The sequence below is a fragment of the Peromyscus maniculatus genome, chromosome 4 (genome assembly GCF_049852395.1).
Source record: "Peromyscus maniculatus bairdii isolate BWxNUB_F1_BW_parent chromosome 4, HU_Pman_BW_mat_3.1, whole genome shotgun sequence".
Lineage (NCBI taxonomy): Eukaryota > Metazoa > Chordata > Mammalia > Rodentia > Cricetidae > Peromyscus > Peromyscus maniculatus.
The window spans coordinates 22,896,920-22,915,920 of NC_134855.1; the positions used below are offsets into that span (position 1 = coordinate 22,896,920).

The 19,001-nt window shown below is 35.7% G+C and overlaps 1 protein-coding gene across 2 annotated transcripts in view; it reads left to right on the plus strand.

Moving 5' to 3' along the window:
• Arhgap15 (Rho GTPase activating protein 15) overlaps positions 1–19,001 on the plus strand; it is a 599,688-nt gene that overhangs the window by 446,842 nt on the left and 133,845 nt on the right. For both annotated transcript variants that reach the window (XM_006974294.3, XM_076569381.1), the window contains one exon: positions 18,298–18,432. In XM_006974294.3, coding sequence (XP_006974356.1) covers positions 18,298–18,432 — 135 coding nt within the window. The remainder of the gene's footprint in view (positions 1–18,297; positions 18,433–19,001) is intronic.

Genomic DNA, 19,001 nt, shown 5'->3' on the forward strand with positions numbered 1-19,001 from the left:
CATTCTGTCTTTGTAGGGTGGAACGGTTGCAGGGTTTGCTCTATAAGCAAGGTAAAAGACAGAGTCTGCTGATATTTTTTTATGTGTGTTCTCCTGTGAGATTAATATCTTTGCTTCCCAGAAATATTGTCAGTAAGCAGAGGCAGTTTGAAAAAAAAAATTCTCAAAAGGGCAACTGCCCCACATGTCTTTGTTGTTTTTATTTGAATATAATTAATTATGTAAAGCAATAGTTAGTGGAAGATTAACAATTAGTAGATTCTGTCAAGTAGTCACACGGAAATTACTAACTAATTGAGCGACTGGTCCTCTATTGTGTCAGAAAGCAATGCTGAGTGGCATTCTTTTCATCTTTTTACTTTGTTGTTTTCACAGATCCCCTTTCTTCTAAGATGTATGTTTCACAGCAGACTAATAAATAAATAACCCTGGTTGTAATTTCATAACATGCAAAAGGGTTTGAAATAAAAACACCTGTTTTAATTAGCATTATGGTTTGTTCACTTTAAAAAAAAAGTGATAATCCTGACGCACTGAGCTGACATTTCTACGGCTTTGAATTTCCATCTGCATCTTATATTATGATGTTTCAGGATCGTCATGAGTTAATTATGTTAACTTGGGAAGCACTGCTTGCATTCCAAATGAAAAACTTCAGCTTGAATAGACAGAAAAACAGATGCTATCTTTCTTGTCAATTGCTTTGTTGTGGGCTGCCTTGCAACTTTTCATGTATTTCTGGATCTAAAGGGAAGTGTAAATCTATTTATTTTAAGTTTTACATAAACTACACAGTTTCAATATTCTGTTTGGGCTGTATGTGTCTAGTGTATCTTTACATGTGTAGCTTTCCTGCCCCCCAAATTTAGCAATCCACAGTCAAATTATCTTCCCTTTAATTTGTAATTTGTTTTGTTGTGCCTAGACATTATGGAGATTAATGCATAATGAGATCTAAGAAGAGGACAGCTCTACTGGCTCCATCCTCACTCTAATTTTCCTATCACCTTTTTATTTTTGTACATCAACCTTTTAAATGGTGCAAAAAATGCACACAGCATCTGGGCACAACAAGGCATGTTAAGAAAGGAGTAAGCATTCTAAGTAGGGATTTCCATGCTTTTGTGAGTTTAATGTTCCTTTAACATAGAGAGCAGCTGTGTTTATATCAATAATTATGCATAGAAATAAATGCACATACATGTGTTTCTTTATGGGGTTAAAGATGTTAAGGATGGACGCAAACAAATGATTTTTGCTCCACCCCCACCCCACCCCACCTACTCTGAATTGTTCTTCAAGATTCCAAAACAAGGTATGCTGTTTTGAGGATCTAGTATGCCACTCTTGACTGCTGAACCTCTGATTTCACCTGACATTATTTTGGATTGCTTATCATGTTCTGTCTTCTTCCTACTTGACATCATTCTCGACGGTCTCTGTCCTGCTCAAAGATACTGAACTGCATGCAGTTCATGATTCGGGCCTCACTGTAGAAAGTCTCCAAATTAGGTCAATGAGAAATGTCTGCAAGACAGCAAAGAACAGAGGCCAGTGTGAGAATGTCATGATTGATCGGGCTTTGTTTTCATGTTGGTCCCATAGGCCATAAATGCATCCATTTACCGAAAAGACATCTGAGGAGTTGTAGTAAGCAACCTGAGGTGTCATAGGTTACTCTAGGCAGGATTTGGGAAATGTGAAATTTTCCTTTGGTCCTTGAGGGGTTAAATGATCTGTGGGTGTAACTTTTACGCATCAAGCAAAAATAAAAAGTAAAACAACAAGAAGAAAAATGAACTGGTGGGACAGGATAGGACAGTGTATGTCAAGAATGACTGAATGTCAAGGGCTACTTACAGTTCTGGCTTGGGCATAGCATTGAGTTGAAAGATAACATTGCTCAGGCTCTGTGTGCTTGGGCTGTGGCCACGAAGTTAAGCTCCAGAATGGCTGAATGGAGCCCTTATTCTTTAAAATATATGACAAAGGTGTGTTCAGTATGTAAATGCAATCTATAAATGATATGTACTGTGCCTTATCACACATTCAAATTAATGTACGGCTGTTCTGACACTTAAAAATAGCTCTGTTCATTAAAAGAACTGTAACCTACATTTTCAGAAAATTAAAATATTTTATTCCTAAAATCATATTATACCTTTAACCAAGATTTATAGTTTAATACTGCCTTCTTACATATCTTGAACTAAAGCAGAAGATTAAAAACCTGATAGGTCTATTTCTACTTGACCAACTGGTTTGCAATTTGATAGCAAACTACTGTTAAATTGGATTCTCAGACTCACTATTGTGCCTAGGAATCAATCTATGTGTTTCATTCCTCTGAACTTCAGATGGTTTTTCTAAGACCACAGTCAGTGTTGCTCTCATTTCCATACATCAAAGAATTTAGGTTAGCAGTTCTCAAGCAAAATGTCCACTGTCATTAAGATAAACATCACTGTGCTAGAGACAAAGTCTGGCAGGTAGGTAGAATTTACCTGATCAAACAGCCTGATTTGTCCAGACTTTGGGCTTTGTAAATATGCTGTTAGTACATGTACTCTCATTGCTTGATATTTTTTTAATGATATACTTCAGAGAAGTTTATTTATAAGTCTTAGTTAATGAATAATCTTGGGCTAGGTGGTGGTGGCTCATGCCATTAATCCCACCACTCAGGAGGCAGAGGCAAGTGGCTCTCTGTACGTTTGAGGCAAGCTTAGTCTATAGAGTGAGTTAACATCCAGGACTGTTGCACAGAAAAACCCTGTCTCAAAAAAGCAAAGAGAGAGAGAGACAGAGAGACAGAAAGAGAGAAAAAAAAGGGAACAAAAGAAGGAAGGAAGGAAGAAAGGAAGGAAAGAAAAATTTTTGGAAGGAGAGAATCAACCAAAATGAAATATATATATGAAAATCCCATTTGTAAATGTAATAGTTTGTAAGCTAATTTTTTTATTTTATTTTACATTATTTATTTCTCCTTTGCCTTTTACCATCCACACCTTCTCATATATTCCCTCTATGCTTTCCTTCAAATTCATGACCTCCTCTTTCATTAAACATTATTGCATGCATATATGCATATACATCTATATTGCTAAATCTAACCAGTTCAGTCCTTACAATGTTACTTGTATGTGTGTGTTTTTAGGGCTGACCATTTAGCACTAGACACCCAATCAGTGCGCTCTTCTCTGAGGAAGACCACCACTCCTGCTCCCAGTTTTCCTCAATTATCTATAGTTCTTTATAAGGTGGAAACCTTGTGGACTTTCCCCATCCATTTTGGCATGTCCATTGGTGCGGTTCTTGTTCTGTCCACATTTGGGCAGTCATATTGTAAGCTAATTTTGAAAATAAACTTAAAATAGAATAATTATGTTCTCATCTCCAAGACTTCTTGATATTAGAATGGATAAAGAGTCAAAGTTTGTATCTTAGTCCATGTTGTGCTTCTATAACAGAATACCATAGACTGGGAAATTTTAAATGAGAAGAAATGTATTGGCTCAGGATTCTGAAGGTTGAAAAGTCCAATGCCAACCACCAATACCTGGCTAGGTTCTTTTGCATGATCACATGGAATCCAGAAGGGCAAGTAGAAAGCAAGATGGGAAAGGGGTGCTGTTTTATAATGGCAGTGTACTGGCTAGTTTTATGTCAACTTGACACAAGCTGGAGTCATCTGAAAGGAGGGAACCTCAACTGAGAAAATGCCTCCATAAGATTCACCTGTAGGTAAGCCTATAGAGGATTTTTTAAATTAATGATTGATGGGGTAGGACACAGTCCATTGTGGGTGGTACAGGTGGTTGTGGGTGTATGAGAAAGCAGTTTGAATAAGTCAAGAGGACTAAGTCAGTAAATGGCATCCCTCCATGACCTCTGCATCAGCTCCTGCCTCCAGATTCCTGTTCTGTTTGAGTTCCTGCCCTGATTTCCTTTGATGATCAACAGTGATGTGGAAGTGTAAGCAAGTGAATAAATAACCCCTTTTCTCCCCAACTTGTTTTTGATCATGGTGTTTCATCATAGCAATAGCAATGCTAGCTAATACAGGCAGTAATCCAACCCAAAAGTGTGGAGCTCTCATGGCTTAATGCTGTCTTAAAGAATTCATCTTTTTTAGAGTAGGTTAGAATCACAAATTAATGTAAATGTGACTTTTGAAAGAGACACATTAAAGCACCAACACAAAAGGATCAAGGCTGCCTGGACTTTGCCACTAAATATCTGAAGGAACTGAGACAAGTTGCTTAATCATTGAGCCTGTATTTTTCTGTCATAAAAATACATAAAACATATATTAATTTAAGTATAAAATTAATAACATAAAGAGACACTTGGAACAAAGCCTGAGAAGTGCACAATTATTACTGTTTTGAGAAAGTCACTTTTTTTGTTAGTAGCAAAGCATGTAAAGTTTTGGTTTATTGAAAGTATCGATACTTTAAAGAATTAATATAATTCTTTAAAATGAACCTAATGGATTATGACAACTTAATCCATTGTCTCTGTCTTTTAAATGTAGTATTTTTTATTAATTCTTAAAGAGTTTCACACATGCATACAATTTATTTTGATCATATTTTCCCATAACTCCTCTTAGATCCTTCTGCCATACCTCTCACTTTCATATCTTCCATTTATTTTATTCATTTTAATAATCCAGAGTCAAATTTGTGCTGCCTGTAATCTCATGTGGATGGAGCATGGTTGACTTACCAGGGACCACAACCCTTGAAGAAAAACAGCTCATAGCTTTAATGGAACACTTCACTTAGGCATAATGATGTTTAGAGTTTGTGAGTCTAATTCCTTCTCTATATAATAAGTTCATTGGAAGGAGAAATAACGTCTTTGTGATTGCTCAGAAGTAACTCTGGGTTCAGCTCTTTATAGAAATCCAGTGAAAAAAAATGTTTTTAATTAAATTGAGATTGAGAAAAGATTGCAAAAGGATCTTAAAAAGTAAAAATCTTCTAAACAATAAACAAACCATCAATTTATTTCCCCTTCATCATAAAAATGAATAAAAATGAGGTCAATCATTAATAATACATTGAAAGTAGGTTTGCCTTTCCCTTTGAATTTTCTAAACTCTATAATTAAAATGACTTCAAATTGGAAGATTGTAAGGAAGAAATTAATCTTATTGGTAAGTAAAAAAGCAAATCCCATGGTTGATGATAGATATGACCTGTTAGCAACAGTTCCACTTTTATACTTTCTTTTGTGCAATCAGCATGTGGAGACCAGCATAATCCAATTAATTGTAATTCCCCTTTGTAGAGTCGGTAAAGTAGCTCATGATACTAAAACACCATTGAAGTCTTATCATTGGTCAGATAATCCAAATGGATTCTCATTTTCAAACTACCAGCAGGTCTTTATAAACTTCTGGAAAATGAAATATTTTTACTTCCCTGAACTTACATTAAATTCAGTAATGGCCTCTGAATTTCAGTCTTTTGTAAATGCTATCCACCATTTTTTTTTTACTTCTCCTCTTCTATTTTACAGTTTCAGAAATATATCTTTGTGTTCCTCCATTATGACTTTTAAAAAAACATTTTCCACAGTTAATAAACACAGCAGTCTCTCACCCAAGCTATTTGCTTGTTGTGTCTTTTTGGCCACATTTCTCATCTTCCAAACTTGCACTCACTCTGTCCCACCCACACACGGCTACTATAATCCCTGTTTAGAACATGGCTGCTTTGCCTATTCTTTCAGGTCTTTTTAAAATTTCTTTTATCTTTGAGATTATAATACAGTTACATCATTTCTCTATGCCCATCCTCCTTCCAAACCCTCCCATATACCCCTTCTTTCTCTATTTCAAATTCATGACCATAAAATCTTTTATTAATTGTTACATGTATATATAAAATCTGTTCAGTCTGTACAATGTTCCTTATGTGTATGTTTTCAGTTTTCAGAGCCTTCTTATTCTACCACATTCCCCTCCATCCCTCTTAATCCTCAATACCTTGAGATATGGAACCTATCTTTTTAGGTTCTCTAACAACCCATGACTTACCCAATGTGTTTGTGGTCTGTCTTTGACAAACTATTGCTTCTACTAGGATCCATCTTCATTTGCGGCTTGTCCTCTCTCCCAGCCCATGCCCCTCCTTCATCCACCTAATTATCTTCTTTGAAACAGTTATCATGTAAAACTTTATGCACAAAATTTCCTCTGGCCGCCACCCAGATGAAGCTGGATAATCATCTTCTATGTTCCCTTAGCAATCTACATAAAATTATAGCTTACCATGTGCTATTATTTTGTCAATTTGCCTAAATTTCTTGCGTATTGTAATATGTGCAATGGTAGATACTCTATATTTTCTTTCACATTTCTAAGCTCCATGGCTGACTACAAGACTAGCATAAAATTTGATTTCAAGTATTTGATAAGGGAATAAATATGTGGATGACTGACATATATGTCTTCACTATTGGTTAAATTCTATGAAAAGTAAACATGATGAAAAGAACAGTTCATCATGCTCTGTGAGTATACACACTTCTGTTGCCATTGTCATAGTATAGTATCACTGCCAAGGACGTTAAATTAAGATTGATGAAGGATTGCAAAAAGATATATTCTGATCTAATAAGACAAATGCATCAGGTACTAAACTCTGTGGATAGGAAAGTTAATCAGAACAAATTTCTTTCAGTAATAAGAAAGTTTTTGAGGGAGAGACATAGATAAGACAATTTGGTTCAAATGAGTAGTAATACTTGTGGAGAATGGTGGGATTGTCATGGTAGGATTAGAAATACCATAATAAAGGTGGATATAAACCTAAGCCATGGAAGAGTCTATTTCATCATTATATACTATGAATGGCTTCACAGCTATAGGCAAGAAACTCAAGTCATCGGTCACAGATTTGCTTAGGTGGGAAGAGAAGAAAACCTAAGATTTCTCATAGTTACAAAAGCTTATAGTGTCCTGCATTTGACACAAAGCTTACTCCATGGGCCATCTGTGCTCTCTAACATTGGTGTGCATGACTTCCTCTGCTCTTGAACTTCAGAGTACATGGTGATGTCAGCTTCCTCCACTGACTGAAGGTGCTAATGTCAGTATGCATGTTAAAATTTGCTTTCTTCCCTGATGTCCTCTGCTCTCCAACATCAGAGTGTGTGTGGATAAGTCAGGTTAAGTATATCTCTTTTGTTGGAACAAGACATTTTTATATGCATCAAACCTGTCTGTGCTGCCTGCAAAGACATCTTAGTGCCAAGAGGTGTCTTGAGATGGTAGCAGATATTTTTCAAAAAAAAATCTGTAGATGACCCTTTTTCTTGAGAGTTTACTCAGTCATTATCACCATCAACATGATCTTTGTTTAGAAGGCATTTATTAAGTAACTAATTGAACATGGATTTACATTAATGAAGCAGATATAAAAATGAAAGGGGTAACTCTTTCCACAGAAACAGTAAGATTTTTTTTTTTTTTTTTCCGAGACAGGGTTTCTCTCTGTAGCTTTGCGCCTTTCCTGGATCTCGCTCTGTAGCCCAGGCTGGCCTTGAACTCACAGAGATCTGCCTGCCTCTGCCTCCCCAGTGCTGGGATTAAAGGCGTGCGCCACCACCGCCCGCCATCAGTAAGATTTTAATAGAGATACTAACAAGAATCAAAATTCTGGTGACTTCAAGAGATTATAGATCATTTTTTATGTCTTTCATTCTTCATTTTTCTCCTACCTGTATTTCTTGCACTTAGTAGGACATCTGGCACACTTACTAGGTGTTCATAAATTACTTAATGATTAAATATGTTAAACCGATTATCTTATTTGACCTTATACTATAATGCTTATATTGACCTACAATGGTAGAATAATGTTTTTTTTTTCATTTCCAACACACAATTTTCTTTTGTTTGATTGTTTCTCTTTTGTTTCTTATTTCTCAAATATTAACAATTCTTGTTAAGGGAATGACTTCTATCATTAGTAAATATTGTTGTTATATATTAAATGATCATTAATTGTATGTAAGCTTCTGGATCATTTTAATTAATTAGATATTGAATCCACCTCACTGCAGTCAGAAAGCCTATCATCAAATCTGACTATCTATCATCAAATTTCTTTGATATCTATCATCAAAGAAATGTTTGGGAAGATGTGGATAGAAAGGGACCTTTATTTACTGTTTGTGGAGATACAAATTAATACAGCCATTGTAGAAATCAGTTTGGAGAATTATAAAAAAAATCAAAAAAGAATTACCAAAAGATCAAGCTATTTTATTCCTAGGAATATACCTATAGAACCCCATACTATACCATAAAGATGTGTATACCCCATGTCTAATGCTGCTTTTTACACTATAGCAAAGCATTAGAACCAACCTAGTTGTCAACCAAGAGAAACTGAAAATTTCATACACACATATGAATACAGGTAATAGACATGAATTATGAAAGAAAATATAAAGTTATTGTTTTTCTAGTTCTAGCTCTCATGAATTTTTAGTTTTTTCATGGTAAATAAGTACAATATTTGTTAGTGAAAATGTAAAATCTAATGTGACACTGCACAACTTCTGTTCAAATGACTAATAAAAGTGTATAGAAGTTCATTGAGATAAAAAGAGTATGGGTCTGTTTAATTTTGGTGTGTGATTTTTTTTTATTTTCAGGTTTCTTAATAATAAAGTTTATACTTTGGTAATACCTATTAAAATTTAAATACATATACAAACTTTAACATAGGAATTAAACATTTAGGTGTTTGCCCTACTCACATGGGTATTTACTGACACAGATATAGAATTATGTTAGTACTATTTGCACAATCATGATGGGATTTATGACTGGGTAAGTGAGTTATTACATAATCCACAAAGATGAATATGTAGATGAAATAAACAGAGAGAGCTAGTAATAGTTTTGAATGACCTCCAAGATATATCTAGTGAAAAAAATCAAAGTGCAGAAGAATATATAAGTCACATTTTGTTTTTTAAGAATGGTAGTAGAAGGTACTACTACCTGAGTGCAGAAAATGTCTTTGAAAGGAGACCTAAATAATTTATAGTATAAATTTTTTCTTATAATAACTAAGAGAGATGAAGCAAGGATGCTGCAGTGTACTCTTGCATATACTATCAATTGACACTGGTTCAATACATGGCATATATCAAGTCAAAATAATAATGTGTTCAAATAACTGTACTACATAATTCATATTTTAAAATTATGAATTTTCCAATACTATGTCATCAAGTGCTTTGACAATCTTAAATAGATTTTTATTTCATTAAATTTTTGCAAATGATCTTGTGAATCTTTTGTATAAGTTATCGTTTTTTAAGTTACAAAAGGAAAGAGCAACAGGGCTATTTTATGTCCCACATCTTTGAAAGTGGGAGTGATCAACATGTCTCTATATTTAGGCAAGCAAACCTCACTGAAGGTAGAAAAACACTCAAACTTTTCATCTATGAATATCAAAACAATCAGTTATTGATAGAATACTCATCCACTAAAGAATCTATTTAACTATTCTGGACTTCCGAAGAGTTATATTGATACATAACTATGACAGTTTTGTTCTGCAGTTTCGAAAAAAGTGTTGTAGTAACCAAGTTATCCTGTCTAGTATGCATGCTGTTGTGAATGTTGTAAGTCTCACAAATCATTTTTGTACCTGTAGAGCTCTGACTATCCTTATGATATGAAGTTGAAAATTCACTTAACTACTCTTAGGAAATAAATTAATTATTATTGTGTAGGTAAAATAATTATTATTTTCTCTTTATTTCATAACTATCATACATTTTATCTGGAAACAAAATGGTTTGAATTAATGAAAGTGTCAATATCTAAATCTACAAATTTTGTTTAAATCTTCTACTTTATTGAAGGATTATTTCCAGACTAACTTCTAAATTGACAAGTTAACTTCTAAAGCAAGTCCCTATTCTGTTTAATATTCCCATTTCTCACCCAACAAATTCCAACAATATAGTAAGGAGAATAAAGAGAGCCAGGGTTTTATATTAGAGTCTGGAAACATTTGCCACTGGCAAAATGAATAATATACAAGTAAACCTTCTGGTAAAGAATGGTGGGTCTATACTGGTCCATTACATATAGAACCTTGCTTAACTCATATGAACTTAAAAGTTCTCAAATGACAAGAGACAAAAGCTCAATGTTAAGTAACATCCTTGTGTGCACAGAAGGGTTATCTGTGCATAGTCATTTATAGAAACTGACCCCTTAGGTTGACATTAAATAATGTAACATGAACTGGATGGGACAAATGAGCAATGGTATCATTTAGAGCCAACATGAAGCAAGCTGTTAAAAATGATTGTTAAATTTTACCCTACCCTTCTCTACCCTTTGGAGGCTGTAATATGTGAAATCATCCATGGAATTCAAGCAAATTTGGAATCTATTTGGAGAAGACAGTCACATAAAATGAACCATTGTGTATAATGTCTGTAGAGTACAAAAGGCCTTTGACTGAATGGAAATAAGAGCTGCGTTGAAAGCTCTAAGTAAGAAGGGCATTAAAGAAATATATATTGGCACCGAGCAATACATCAGTTTTTATGATCTAACTCAAAGAAAAACCAGTTTATTTTTGGTGGTGTTGTCAGAATCAGTGCAGGACCACTACTTTCCAGATGCCTAGAGAGGAATATCTCGACGCCCGGAGAGAAATGTGACGTCAACCACTGCTTTTTATGAGATTTCATTACACATGGAGTTATGATGATGGGAGGATGTTTTATGCAATGCCACTGTAAATTAAAAATGCACAAAGCAGTGCCACATTTGCTATACTTTCCGTATTGTGGTGCTTTCTTCCCAAGTTTAATCTCTACCTGTTTGCTATGTTGCTATTTCATCCAAATGAAACTTGATGATTTCATAAAAAGAAATGTCACATTATCAACTTGCTTCCAACACTTGGTGTGGTAGAAGACCACTCTGCCTGCTTCAAAAAGATGGTCTTAGAGATTTCATATTATGCTGTGGCACTGTGTCTGTGGCTTTGGCATCTCAAATGACTTTCAAAGGTATAGATGCAATATAAAGTAGAGGGAAACAAAGTCAACATTGGCTGCCAGAATATCCTACTAGAAAGGATATAAAAAGGACTTTCTCTTTTGTTTTTTGAAATTTTAGCGTTTCAGAAAGCACCTATTATTTCCTTGGTTCCTTCTTCTTTCCTACTTCAGAATGGCCAAATGGAATTGGCTGTGTATACTGGGTGGCAGGAGGACCTATTTCGTGTGTAGTTTAACCATTTTCAAAAGTAAGACTTCTAGCAGTTTACTGGGGATTTTTGTCATAAACTAGGAGGGATGAAAAGTTTTGGGGGATTTGGAGTACAGAAATTTCACATCTGAAACTAATTTCTTCCTTCTTTTTTGGTAGATGCCATGGCCATAGACTCTTGGCTTGGCTTGGTAAATTTTTTTACACAATCTTAACTGTTCTTTAGTAGTTAAGACTTCACTTTCAGGAGAAGCAATGTATTTCTGCTCTAATAAATGCATTTGTGTGAAAAGGGCTGAGTAAGAAAATGGCAATTGTATTTTATTCCTTGGCACCCTGAAGTGTATTGTATATATTTACAGTTAGGTTTTGGTGAAATAGGCAAGCAATTTTGAATTATGGCTTCAAATTATTTCTTTTTTTTTTTTGGTTTTTTGAGACAGGGTTTCTCTGTGTAGCTTTGCGCCTTTCCTGGGACTCACTTGGTAGCCCAGGCTGGCCTCGAACTCACAGAGATCCGCCTGGCTCTGCCTCCCGAGTGCTGGGATTAAAGGCGTGCGCCACCACCGCCCGGCTAAATTATTTCTTAAAATATAAATTTTATATCATTCATCTGGAATAATCTAATCAGCTTTATCCTGTATTTCACAAGTGTGACATAGCCTTTGTTTGAGGATGTAATCTAGGAACACAACAGTGTCTTTCACTATGTAAAATCTTCAGCAGTTCTAGTAGTTAGCTTGGGCTACAAAACTTCCACTGACTGGGTGGCTTACATCACAGTAATTTACTTCAAAGTTCTAGAAATCTGAGTTTTAAACAAGACCAGGTTGTCGTCATCCAAAGCATCTATCCTTGATGTTTATTATATAGATATATCCATCCCCTTTGGCATCTCTGGCATCAAATGTCTCCTGGTCTTCCCCTCAGTATGTTTCAGTCCCTTGTTATAAGGACACTACTCATATTGGATTGTCATAGTGTTTGGAGTCCATGTGACCTTATATTTTTATTACTTCCTTAAAAGACTTGTCTCCAAATTGTTATATTCTGAAATATAGGCATGAGGCCTACAGTACAAAAATATGTAAATTTGAGGATTCAGCCTGTAGCATCATGTACATTTGATAGTGATATGTTTGTTGACTGAGTTTGTCCTACTGGTCTTCAAGGTCAGCGGAGTGTGATATAAAGGATAGACATAAGATGTGAAATGTTAGAACTTGGTCAATACTCACTTTAGCAATGGTTCTGAGCACCTGGTAAAACCCTCTCCTTTGAGGAGCATAAGGCAGTCTGCCAGCTGCAGCTTCCTAAAGCACACAACATAGTGACTAGTATCCAGTCTGTGCTCAGTCCCTGTTTGCATAATAAAAATTAAGTGAACAAACAAATTAACTGGCCAACTGGCCTAGTTTTCTAAGATAATGTCCTCAGTGCATTCTCATGCTATAGCCAGTGTGTGGTAGAAAGGGGCTTCTACTAGGACAGCATAGGAAGGCGCTGCTTTGGCATAGAGTTTATATCAGTATTTTGACCCTGTCTAAGCCACCAGAAATCAGATCAAACTGTCACTCTGAGTAGATCACAGGAGAGGTTCACATCAGTGACTCAACTGACTTCCTCTTGATCTAGTCCTTTAAATACAATGACCTAAATAGAAGCTGTATATTTATAGACAAACAGTGCCATTTTATCCACTCTAATATCTAACCTTTTAGTTTTATTTTGTAGCCAAATATTATATATAGATTCATCCTCGCTGGCATCTACAATGTGACATTCATGCAATGCAGCAGGCATTCTCAATAAAGATGTGGCTGTGCTGTGGTCCTTGGCACTCGGTGCAGATGCTGCATCCTTGATGACATGTTCACAGTGTATTCTGTTCTTATTGCTGCATTAATGAAATCAGAGCTATTCTTTCCATAATCTGGATTTTTCCCCTTTCTATTATGATAGTAAAGTAAAAGTTTGAAAGATCTTTTGAAAATGTCACAGAAATGTTACAAAGTAAAGAGTGAAAAAAGTTACATTTGATTTTTAAATGACCAAAGAAGTGTCACTTTACAGTTGTGTCAGTATTCTGTTCTAGTTAATTATCTAGTTGGATAATTCTAGTTCTCCAAGCCCACATTTTAACCAAAATTAGGTAAAAACAATTTAGTTAAACTCAGACCTGATACAGCAACTTCCGCTTTGATTTATCTATAGAACTATATATAAACATGTAGCAGAAAGTTGGTGAATAAACCGACAATGATACTTAAGTGCTCCTTCTTCTTTGGCAGCTGCAATTGCCCATCGATGGTCATCAGAGATCCATCTTACAAATCTCTGCCATAAGGAAAGTTGCCCTTAATTTTCTTAGAAATGATAGATTTTTTCTTTCAAACATTTTTGCATCCACAAATAATTTTTTTCCTAAAAATAGATAAAATATACTAAGACTCCTTCACAGAGAGGCATTTCAACACATCCTTGTTAGAATAAAACATTTTTTAAGATGATAATGATCTCATGAAACTCTCATAGTATTTGGACCCTCGATCTTAACGTACCTGAATTACATTTTATGTTTTATAGCCATTGACTAAGATGTATTTAAAATATCTTGAGTAAAGGGCCAAGAGAAGCCAGGACAGATTTTGAGTAGGGATATGAGATACCTTGAGTCAGAGACTTTTTTCCAGCATTAGTTTCCAGTGTGTAAAGTTGCTGTTGACCCTGTATGGAAAGCCATATCACACTGAAATAATTTATCTAAACCGATTAGTATGGTTCATAATGTTCACTCAGTGTTTTCATTGCCTTCATCCTTTATGTATTTTGCCTATAAACCTTTATTTACCTTGCTCATCATAGTTGTAATTTGGATGTTTGCTTCTTTATAACTACAAAATGCTGTATACACTCTCCCCATCGATAGCAGCATTTGTCTCTCTAACCATCTTCATTTCACAAATAAATGAATAGATATAAAATGTATCAGTGGTGAATCAGGCCTAAAAAAGATGTTTTATATATCCATATAATTTGTTTTCGACTCTACCATGTTTCTTCAACACCTCATCATATAATAATCTGTTTCATCTCTGACTGTTTCATAATGCTGTTTCTTTTTATGACTAGTTTGTTTGTATCTGCTCATAGCCTCTCAATGATTGGGAAATTACTAAATTTTGGAGCTAGTTTGTAGATAAAAGCACAGTCTCAAATAAGACACTTGGGGATAAAATGCAAAAACCACCATTCTGGAAGTCAGGTCAGTCTCCTAGCACTTCACACTAATTATTTACCTTTTCTCTTCTGCCAGATGAATTATGTACAAGTACAGTGATTTTAAACATAGTGGGGATGTAGTGGCTCCTTATCTCAGTTTCACTACCTGTCACTCCTAAGAAAATTCCTTAAGCTACTCCCACCCCTTTTATTCTCTCTATAAAATGGATATCATGCCAACAACAAATCTACTTCATTGTATTACCTACTTATATTAAATTATATCTAATTGCAAAATGTAAAGCATAGTGTCCTGTAAGTTAAGTGCTACATATTTTCAGTTATTATTTTTGTTGTAAACACCTTGAATATAGTTAAATGAATTTTGTTATATAAAAGGTTTTGATTTTTTCAGTAATTAAGAATTACTGCGCTGACAAGATGGTTCAGTGGGTGCTTGCCATACAATCCTCAAGACCCGAGTTTGATTGCCCAAACCTGCAGCAGAGAGAACCAATTCCCACAGTAGTCCTCTGACCTCCAAATACATGCCATCGTATGTGTTCACCCACCTCTCTCCCTCTCCCACACACAGTAACAATAATTTTAATAAAAACAAAGTACCAACTCTAAAGTTCATATTAGGGAAATCATAGTATCTACATACAGATAGTTCTATGGATCCTTGTCCACATGAGGTAAATTTCATAAGCACTGCTTGTAGAGGAGTATCCATAGACCCTCAGCCTCCATTATAGTCCTGCCAACCAGGAAGAGTTTGGAGCCCCAGAAGACACTTGGTATGTCTGACAACATTTTCTATAGTCAACCCTAGGAAATGTAGCTCGTCTCTAGTGGGTCAAGGCCAGGGATGTTACCTCTACATATCAGAATGCAAAGGCAGCCCCATAAGGAAGATCATCCTTCCTCATGAGGCATGGCCACTGTTGATAAGCCTTACATTTTTGGAAAAGAGGGAAGTCCAGTTAGAAATAATACAAATAATTCTATGAATATTTTTTTGTATTTGTATTTGAATATATGCTTGTCAATACCAGGAAAGGGTTATGATCAATTTTTCTTGAGAACAGGCTGATTTTGTGAGATGGCAGGCTATTCGGGCATAATTATATGTTTAAATGAACCACCATGGCCTTGAAAGCTCTACCTTGAGACCCTCTGGATTACAAGTGATCTGATTATGAAATGCTGGATATAAAAATTTGTTAGCATATTTCAAATGACTAATGTCAACTCTTGCCATATTTTTTTATTTGAGCTACTTCTTGAAGGTTATAAACTATAATTATTTTTCTTAAAATGACTAATACTGATATCTAGATCTATATTAGGAATTTTAGTGTATAAGTGACACAAATTAACAATAGTACAGCTTCAGGCTTTTAAGCAGACATAATGAAGTGGCACTCACCAATTGACATACTCTTTTTCTGCATACTGAAATGCTTCCTTTTCACATATATGTACATGAAATTGGCTTACATGAAAGGCATTTTCCTCAAGTTAAATAGTCATTTGTTATTCTTGTTGGCTTTTTGCTCAATACGAACATGCTTCTTTTGACTCTGAACATTTTCCTTTAGCAGTCTCTAATCTACTCAGCACAATGCATTTCATGTTTTAGTTTTCTAATAAAGTTTGGAAGTTGTGTACATGTGTTTGCCTGCGTGTGTGTATGTTGAGGTTTCCACTTCAAGTTCAGTGCCAAAGCTACAGTACTGATACATTTTCTAAATGTGTTTTAAGCAATAAGTTGTACAACATTTTTAGAACATGTGTTAAACTATTTCTCTAAGAATGAAGCTCTTAACAAAACATAAGCACTCTGCATGAGATCTTAGCAGCAAAGTGCTTAAAAGATAAAGTAAGAATTGGTACCATGGGAAGAACACCAGCTGTAGAGCGCACAGGTCCATTATGAGAAGTATGGTAGTGGGTAGGGAGAAAATGATTTAATCAGGAGTAAAACCAATTTTATTATAAGGGCACGCAGGGGGTGTGGCACCATAGTGAGAGGGACATTTCAAAATATCTGACAGATTTCAACAATGTGAAAACCCCGTTCTTTAAAGTGACAGTAACCCCCATCAGGTCTTCCTTTTTGATGCTATTGTTAACAGTTGACTGTTTAAAGCTGGCCTGCTAAGATGCTGTCGGTCTATTTCAATAGTGTGCAGGCAAATAAAAGACTAATTGTTGAAATACAATCAATCAAAATGATTGCAGGGCAGAGAGAAGGTCTCCTCTGCTGATTTAGTTGTGGGTCATATTAGTGTGTTATGATGGAGGTAGGGACTATGATTGAAACGAAGAGGGAAAGAGTCCCTCTGATATAAACAGATCCACCTCATCCTCTTTTTTTTTGAAAACACACTACTGAGCAGGAACATCACTTACAAGCCCTGAAAATTATAGTCCATTTAAAAAAAAAGATCTGATAGTGATGTGGGCTAATATTTTTAAAAGGATATGAACACTATTAACAAAACAGCTCCTGCAGAGAATCCCTACGGTGACAGTTCTCAGCTTTTCTTTTTTCTTTTCTTTTTTTTTGGGGGGGGGTGCAAAATGCTCCTTGGCATTTGTAGAACTCACACTGTGGGGGCATGTGACTGTGAGCTCAGTCATCATCAAAATAATGAAAAAATTTCCAGTTAACCAAATACCTGTAAGTTTTTACCAGGATTCTTGGATTTTCAGTTAATTCCATATTGTAGCCAATAACCTTTTGCTCCTTTAGGCCCAGAATCAAGACATCCTTTCTATGTAGCTTATCCTATAGATCATCAGAAATGTCATAGTATCTTGCTTCATCTTAATTATATGTAAAGATGTCACTTCTAGACAACAATCATCCCTTCATTGTATAAGAATGATTCTAGATTTTCCTATTGAGAGTAAAAGGGGGAGGTGATAATAACCTAGCACATTTCCTTGCTACTGAACATTCACTTTGGCACCTAAGTTCTTCAGTGTCACTGTGGCAACCCATTCAGGCTTCCCAAGTAAATATTTTTGTTGTTTCTAAAGAGTTCGTTAGCATTTGTGGTTTGTCTTCAGCGCGTTATCATTTTGGCAGCTTTGCACAGCCTGCATAGGCCAACAGGGGTCTGTCTAATATTGTTGCTGGGTACATTTTCCTCACTGAGATGAAAACTGAAGAAAGATGTTTCTGAGGCAGTAAGAAGGAATTAATATCCTTTCTCTCCCATATTCTATTCCTTGCTGACTTTAGATTTAGACAAGGAAAAAAAAAGAAGAAGAAAGAAAAAAAGAAAAAAGTGTTAGCCATTATTCCCTTGTACATAGCAAGGCTAACACATGTAAAGCAATAACTCGTTTTCTGTTGCCGTGTTTAGCATATGTCTCCTGTTGGCTCAGCAAGGCCTTCAGGCCGGTCCCTTGAGCCAGCCATCGCTGGCAACTCTTAGCCCCTCGGCCTCAAAACCAAATAGCTTTGAATCATGTTGAGCTGTGATGCTAATTTTCAAACTGATGCATTATGGGAATAACTGTATCTGACATACTGTGTCAATGGTACTGCCTCTTTGTGTCCCTTGTTTTTTTGTTAGCTGCATTCCTACAGATGGCATTCCATTGAAAATGTTCCCTTCCTACAGAAAATGAGAAGAAAAAAAAAATCCATGCACAGCACCAAACCTCTAGGTGCAGAAGGCTGTTAACGGTTGCTGATGATAGTAGGCAAACATTAACATAATAATTAGTGTCTTGTAATTGTTTCATTAAAACCAGTTGTTCCATCTCTCCTCGTGTTTTCCCAGAAGAGAAGCTGGATTTGGATGACGGCCAGTGGGAGGACATTCACGTCGTCACCGGAGCACTGAAGATGTTTTTCCGGGAGCTGTCTGAACCGCTCTTCCCTTACAGTCTCTTTGAGCGCTTTGTGGAGGCAATCAGTAAGTATGCCTCAGAAAGGAGCCGGGTGTGGTAGAACTAATAACGATAATGAGATCGATACTGACCATGATGGCAGAAAACAGAATATGTGCCCCATGCTCCTATCTTTATCCTTAGGTTTCATCATTTGGGTGGCTTGTTTTATTTCTCACCCTGCAATATTATCTGAGCTTTAAAACCAAAATTATTCAGACTGGAAAAAAAAAGATAGAAATCTATTTAAGGCCACCAAATTTAAGCTTTCACAAATGAAAATAGCTTCTTCTGCAATCTGCTTTAAAGGGGTCATCTCTTGTACTCCCAGCCCCTGCCTTTATATTTTCAGAATTGCACTGTTTGCAGACAAAGAGGTCTTGCAAAGGAACCTAAATATATTAAATATTGTGTTTCATTAAATATGTGTTAAACCATCAGCTGAAATACCATCTTCTCTTGGCTCACTCATTTGTTCCCTCACCAGCAGCAGTAACTATTACAGTTGGCTTCTGAGCAGTGTGTAATGTTAAATGACAGCAAATTTCTTTTAATGGGTGACATTACCGGACGATGAGTTACATCCCTCCATGAA